We start from the raw sequence: 7714 nt of genomic DNA, 5'->3' as shown, positions 1-7714 counted from the left end.
AAATAGGGATTTTTCAATATTGCCGTCCATTTCTAATCGTCACCCCCATATGCTTTACATGTAAAATAAAAAGGCTCATAAAATTTAATAGCACCTAGTTCGGATGTAAAATTAGCACAAAATGCTTTTTGAGTGATTACAAAGATAATTAAACACTTTTCATGCGGGGGCTATGTGGAATTTGTTTAAATGTATTCCTTGTACAATGAAATTTCACAATAAATGTCCATTGGAAACAAAGGTGAGTATGAGGCGGAGGTGCTTGGCAGTTATTCAGGCAGAAGGAAGCCACACCCGATATTAACTGATATGAAAGTGAACATTACAAAACAGTTACAAGAGAAATTTGTAAAAACCATTAAATCACATGAGTTTAAAACTGAAAATGACAATGTGTGTAATGATATCTAAGTATTTTTGTATTGTTGTAAGTGCAACCTTCAAATCTGGACCTCATTACATTAAATTGACCGGTGTTTTATTGTTTTCTGAGCTATCGTATCAAATGATGTGTCAAAATGCGTAGAAATAGATTATGCTTCCAACACATTTTACATATTTGTAATACAAAGGCCAGTTTTTGAATAATGGCCATTATTTAAGGGGGGTTAGTTACTTTTTTTGGAGATGTTTAGTTAGCGTCATATATCAAAAAGTATAAAAGTTGTGTTTTTAGTACTTGCTCTATGTTTCAATTACTTATTCTTTTCAAAATATCCGAATTTTCAACCCGGTACAAGCTTTAATAACGGGGGACCAACATTTGTATGAGAAAGAAATCCTACCGTTATATCCAAACTCCCGTGTTATTCAAATGCACATTTTGCCTCACAGGGCCGCCCTGGCTTGGTCGCATTTGGAAGAGGGTTGTCACGAAACCGTAATAGGTACAAATTTAGTACTTTCTGTCAATCAAGTATGGTTTATTCTCTATATGTCAATCTTTAAATCATTAGCATAGTCCTTATAATAACGGGAGACCGCCTTGATGAGTAAATGTCAGCAAACCATTGAAAAATGCCCCAAAACTCGGTCAGTGGAGCTCCGCCCGTACATGTCAATAGCGTCATTATCGATTGGATTAGTCGACCGTAGCGGATAATTCGATCGCTCATTGGATTAATATTATCACGTGGTAATAAATTTGTATTGGACAATCGATTACTATAATGGTTTAGTACTACATATCTCGGTTTAATCTTCACTAACCGGGTTTATGGCTGGAAAGGTCACGGTGAGTTTGTCGTGGACATAACTGCACTATGTATGATCCGAGGGGCACTCAACTTTGAAAGTGACGGTATGAGTCTTGTCAATATACCCCCTTTTTTGAAGTCGAATATACCCGATGACCACCATTTTTAAAAGTCATACCTAGCGTCTTCAGCAGATGGTGATGCTGTGTTGATATCTTGTCTACAATCGGGATATCTCTCACTGATGATTTATGATTGACAGAGTGACGTCATAGGATGTTACGATGTAGCGCCGCCCCCTGGGCATCAGCAAGTTATCCCAAATAGGATCTATTTCTAGTCCTTGGTCACGATTTAGTCTTGGTTTTTGAGTCCTTATTATTTTGTATGGCTTCAAGAACTCTCCGGGAAAATTCTTTTTTTCAAGCACCTTGACGTTCTCCCAATTAATCTGGTGACCTTTAGATCTCACTACATGTTCTCTGACCGCTGATTTAGAGCTGCCGGCAGTGGACTTGTGTTCACTAAGCCTTTTCTCAAGCTTCCTGGCAGATTCGCCGCATCAGCATCTGCTGAAGACGCTAGTCGGACTAGTGAAAACGTTCCAGGTGAGCGAAAAATAGTGTAGTGTTGAAGTTAAAACTTTAATTCATTTTATCTACCACTACGTATGAATATCCACTCGTATATTTTACACGAATTTGGCAGTGAGTGCCTTCGTCTACTACGAGAACTTGAGAAAACATCACTCAAATTAACGCGATTTAGAAATCATCTGCGTTTTAATCTGACTTGTTTTAATAGCCACGTAACACCTAAATATCTACGTTTACCATCATCTGTAGTGAAATGATATCGTGCAGATAATATCATAAAACGGGCAGAAAGATCATTACTTAATGAGCGTATTCGTCAGACCAATTTTACATTGGATATTTTGAAGGAAAAACGTCGTATTGTTGAAGGTAAACTACGCGGGGAATTACCGGAAGTAGCGTGGAGGAGAGTGACCGAGTTCATCAATCAGGTCGAAGGTCGCGAACATGAGGAGGTGAAAACGCGTCATATTCGGAAGCATAAACAGTTGGTATCGGAGAAGGAAAAAGCTGATATTTCGGCTGGAAAGTGTGATAAATCGGATGGTGGTGCTCGCGATAAGTGGGTAGTGAATTTGTCCTTGCGTTCTCTGACTGAAGCGGAAGTTTCGCTGTTGCAACGTGGACTGAATTACTCTGTAAGTAGCAATAAATTCCCACTTAAAGACATCGTGGTTGCTACTGAAACAGCGTGTAAGGACATACCCGGTGATAAAGCAGCCGAACTTCGTGGTCGTGTAGTTAATGCAATCAAGACTACTAAACCCCCGACTAGTAACATCACAAAAGAAGAAAGACTTGCTCTAGATAAGCTTAAAAAGGACACTGATATTATTATTGTGCCTGGTGACAAAGGCAGGGCCACTTGTGTTATTGATGCAACAGTGTATGAGGAGAAAGCCAACGCTCTTCTGCAAGATGAGAATGTTTATGAAAAGCTAAAGAAAGATCCCACACAGAAATATCAAACCAAACTCATCAAATTATTGAAAGATCTCAAGGAGAAAGGTGCCATTGACTCTAGAACTTATTGGAAGTTGTATCTCACCATGTGTGATGTACCGAAATTTTATGGTTTAATTAAAATCCATAAAGCCGGTGCCCCGCTTAGACCGATCATTTCTAGCATTGGTTCGGTCACTTACGAACTTGCGCGGTTTGTGTCTGGGATCATCTCTCCTCTCATTGGCAACACTGATCACCATATTACCAACACTCAATCGTTTGTGGAAAATATTCGCGATTTGAAGTTGGAATCGGATGAATCCCTTGTATCATTTGATGTGTCAACGCTTTTCACTTCCATCCCTGTTGACAAGACACTTGAAGTTGTCGGTGAACTTTTAAGGAGTGATACCAGCTGGAAGAAAGGTGAGGCTGAAAACCTTGAGCCCGAGCAGGTGCTTGACTGTCTAAGCTTTTGTCTTGACACCTCGTATTGCGTGTTTCGTGAGACTTTTTATCTTCAGCGCTATGGATGTGACATGGGATATTTTGAAAGCCAGGCACTAACATCTGCCCCCCCACCCGCCGCGTGTTTGGAAGAGATATGTGGATGATACATTCGTGGTCATAAAAACTGTGCATATCGAGGAATTTACCGATCATATCAATAACATTGATCCTAACATCAAATTTACGCGGGAGGAAGAGGAAGACGGTAAACCTCCTTTCCTTGACGCTTTGGTTTGTCGCCAGCCGGACGGAACTCTTAAAGTCAAGGTTTATAGAAAACCAACCACACAGAGCAATATCTGAACTTTTCCTCTCATCATCCACTGGAGCATAAGCTCAGTGTTGTTAGAACGCTACTCCACCGTGCGGAAACCGTCGTCACAGACCCGGCAGATAAAGCAGAGGAAATAGCTCATGTGAAGAACGCGTTAAAGAACTGCGGTTACCAAGACTGGACTTTTTTTCGTGGTCAGCCCAAAGAAAAAGACAGTTCTTCTCAGAACCGAGACACGGAAACAGCTAACAAAGGATTTGTCACCCTACCTTACATAGAAGGTCTTTCTGAGAAGCTACGCAGAGCGTTCAGGACTGCGGGAGTTTCAACCACCTTCAAACCTCAAAATACACTGAGGAGTGCGCTTGTAGCCCCTAAAGACAAGACAGAACCCGTTAAACAATCTGGGATTGTGTATCAAATTGACTGTGCTGATTGTGACGCGAGTTATATCGGCGAATCTGCCAGGAAGCTAGAGAAAAGGCTTAGTGAACACAAATCCACTGCCGGCAGCTCTAAATCAGCGGTCAGAGAACATGTAGTGAGATCCAAAGGTCACCAGATTAATTGGGAAAACGTCAAGGTGCTTGAACGGGAGCAAAAAGAATTTTCCCTGAGAGTTCTTGAAGCCATACAAATAAGGACTCAAAAACCAAGACTAAATCGTGACCAAGGACTAGAAATAGATCCTATTTGGGATAACTTACTGGTGCCCAGGGGGGGGCGGGGGCGGCGCCACATCGTAACATCCTATGACGTCACTCTGTCAATCATATGACGTCATCAGTGAGAGATATCCCGATTGTAGACAAGATATCAACACAGCATCACCATCTGCTGAAGACGCTAGTCGGACTAGTAAAAACGTTCCAGGTGAGCGAAAAATAGTGTAGTGTTGAAGTTAAAACTTTAATTCATGTTATCTACCACTACGTATGTATATCCACTCGTAGATTTCATTTTAGTTCAATCAAATTAATGTAAGATCAGAACAATTCATTATTGTGAATTCAATTTCGTTCTTGAATGTTTCAATTTCACCATTGGACGTCGAATTTAAAGAAATAGACAATCAATTTCGCCATAGATGCATGATGGACTGCGAAACGTTGTTAATCCGATTTGCAATTTCATGCATTGACAATCTAATTAGCGAAAAGGAATTCAATTTGAAATTATGCGCATTTTGTATACTGACATAGGCCTATAATAGGTCTACGTTGCAACAGGAAAAAAAGTGAGTATTCCTATGTAACACAGAATAAACACACAAATGTTTTAATGGGTAATTCTTGTAATGAGAAATATAGGTATAGTGTTCAACTATAAACACATAATGCTTGCAAGTACGAATACGAATGTAACATGTTAATATTGTTTTAAACACAAGAACGTATTAAAATATGTTTAAAACATCGCTTAACACGTTCGGGTGTTAACAATACTAACACTTAAATATGTTAATCTTCACGTGTCCAGGATTTCATGTGTTTATAATTGAACACCCACTTGAACACCCAATCCTCTTGACCATCAACCAATCAGATAGACATATTTCAGAAATATTTTCGTATAGTTGAAACTCTTTCAACTCTGAAATATATATTTCAAGTAATCTCGTTTCACATTTAGCAGCACTTTGGCTTGCAATAAAGCCACGAAGGGGCGGTTATGCTAATACGATTTCAGTCAAATATTGGTGCAAATATACGATTTCGGTCAACTATTTGGCTATTCTTTGCCCAAATTTATGAAATGTAGGCCTATATTAGTAACAACTCTTAGGAGGGTTTTCGAGTAATTTTAACGTAATAATGAGGTAAAATAAAAGAAAATCCGCTTACACTTACGCTTAACTGTGGTGTTCTAGGGGAATTAAAATATCACAATTAACATGTTTAATTCAAAATCGTTGTCCTACAAGCACATGTTAAATGGCTCGATTCACATTAGGTATAAGTTGGGACATTTTGTCACATTGTGTGAACATTACAAATACAAACAATAAGGTTGAAAAAGAAATAGCAATTTAAAAATGATTTTAAAAGATCGTCTATTTGTAGCTTTATGACACTGAATAGACCAAATATCTACCTCTGACGAAAAAAATGTTTTCCATGCTGATTTGTTTTTGTAACGAGTATGTCATTTCAAAAAGAAAGAAAAAAAGGCGGATATTACTTTTTAAACACTCAACGCATTACTATAGGTTTTCCCATCCAATTTCAAACTTTGGTCGTTCAGTTTAGTATAATCATTCCTTTTCGCGCGAAATTGAATGAACGCTACATTCTCGATTTCAATTTAGTGAATGTGCAATCTATTTCATTTAATACGCATTCAAAATTCTAAATAATGCACCCAATTTCGCACATTGTGCAGCAAATTTCGCAAATTGTGCAGCCAAATTCACGTAGCCTTGAATTCAGAGCCTATTTGGAAATACAAATTCATATATGCGAATTCAAAATGGAAAAATGTTCAATTGAATTTGCGAAGTGCAGAATCAAATCCAGAAGTTCTTTAATATTTTACAATGATTCAAATATGAAAATGCTATTTATCGTGTTTATATTAAGCATTAGATACATGTATCATCGACATTGTTCAAACAAGCACGTTGCTATATTAAATGTGAAGGAAAACATTGTGTTAAAATTGCCTAATTGCATAGGCCTAGTAAAAATGAAATGAATTATAACTAATTATATATATATTTAAAAGCATTTCACCGGTTTAGTTCAGAAACCATAAAGTGATTTATGTCCCATAGTTCAATCAAGCTCAGTGTAGTTAATCATACAAAAATATATCTGCTTCTTCTTACGATAGGTCTTTTTAAATCTTCGTATTTTTTAATTGTATATGTACCGTATAAGAATAAAAACTGAATGAACACAGTCAAAACAACATTAAATACGGTAGCTAAGCATATTTTGCAGTCAACTTGTAAACATATACTTCACAATTAATTAATATAGACCCATTTCGTGTCCATTTCATTGTGTGAAAATCTGGATAATACAATTGTAGGCCTATAGTAACATTTTATGAATTTTTATTCGGTGTATGCAAAAACATTTGAACATGTTAATATTAATATAATTTATGCAGTGAAGGTGAATAGTGAGTGTTCAATTATAAATACATGAAATCCTGGAAACGTGCTGGAAACGTGAACTTAAGATTAACATGTTTAAGTGTTAATAGTGTTAACACGCGAACGTGTTAAGCGATGTTTAAACATATATACGTTCTTGTGTTTAAAACAATATTAACATGTTACATTCGTATTCGAATTTGCAAGCATTATGTGTTTATAATTGAACACCGTACCTAAAGTATATTTCTCATTACAAGCATTACCCATTAAAACATTTGTGTATTTATTCTGTGTTACATAGGACTACTACTCATCTTTTTTCCTGCAGCAACGTAAACCTATAGGCCTATGTCAGTATGTCAACATATTTTAATACGTTCTTGTGTTTAAAACAATATTAACATGTTACATTCGTATTCGTACTTGCAAGCATTATGTGTTTATAGTTGAACACTATACCTAAAGTATATTTCTCATTACAAGAATTACCCATTAAAACATTTGTGTGTTTATTCTGTGTTACATAGGAATACTCACTTTTTTTCCTCTTGCAACGTAGACCTATTATAGGCCTATGTCAGTATACAAAATGCGCATAATTTCAAATTGAATTCCTTTTCGCTAATTAGATTGTCAATGCATGGAATTGAAAATCGGATTAACAACGTTTCGCAGTCCATCGTGTATCTATGGCGAAATTGATTGTCTATTTCTTTTAATTCGACGTCCAATGGTGAAATTGAAACATTGAAGAACGAAATTGAATTCACAATAATGAATTGTTCTGATCATACATTAATTTGATTGAACTAAAATGAAATCGATTGCTCATAATGCGAAAAAGAAATCGGGATTCGTTGCGATCATTCAATCTTGCACGAAAACGAATGACAATTTTATTAAATCAAACGCACAAGTTGCGAAATTGACCGGGAAAACCTATATTAATAGGCCTATAATTATAATTATAATGTTATACTTGATTAGATAACAATTAGCCATGTGTTTGATAATTACAGAAAATAAAACATGCAAAATTGCTTCTCAAAGCAAATTAAATTACCTGGAATATGATTGTATGGTGTTAAAG

General features: G+C 36.7%; 1 protein-coding gene across 1 annotated transcript; it reads left to right on the top strand.

Annotated features, from left to right (window-relative positions):
• Positions 1 to 222: 222 nt before the first annotated feature.
• Positions 223 to 5018, top strand: LOC140140583 (uncharacterized). Its single transcript, XM_072162339.1, has 4 exons — positions 223 to 241; positions 2060 to 3163; positions 3539 to 4230; positions 5001 to 5018. The coding sequence occupies exons 1-4, from the start codon at positions 223 to 225 to the stop codon at positions 5016 to 5018; spliced, it is 1833 nt and encodes a 610-aa protein (XP_072018440.1).
• Positions 5019 to 7714: the final 2696 nt, after the last annotated feature.

Source organism: Amphiura filiformis, chromosome 19, assembly GCF_039555335.1.
Source record: "Amphiura filiformis chromosome 19, Afil_fr2py, whole genome shotgun sequence".
Classification (NCBI taxonomy): Eukaryota; Metazoa; Echinodermata; class Ophiuroidea; order Amphilepidida; family Amphiuridae; genus Amphiura; species Amphiura filiformis.
The sequence above is the reverse complement of the archived record's forward strand: the minus strand, read 5'-3'. Positions and strand labels throughout refer to the sequence as shown.

What these genes read in the sequence shown, in the direction of transcription:
- LOC140140583 (XM_072162339.1), top strand. An exon ending in TGATACCAGCTGGAAGAAAG is followed by an intron (nt 3,164 to 3,538) that starts GTGAGGCTGAAA and finishes CCAACCACACAG; the next exon opens with AGCAATATCTGAACTTTTCC.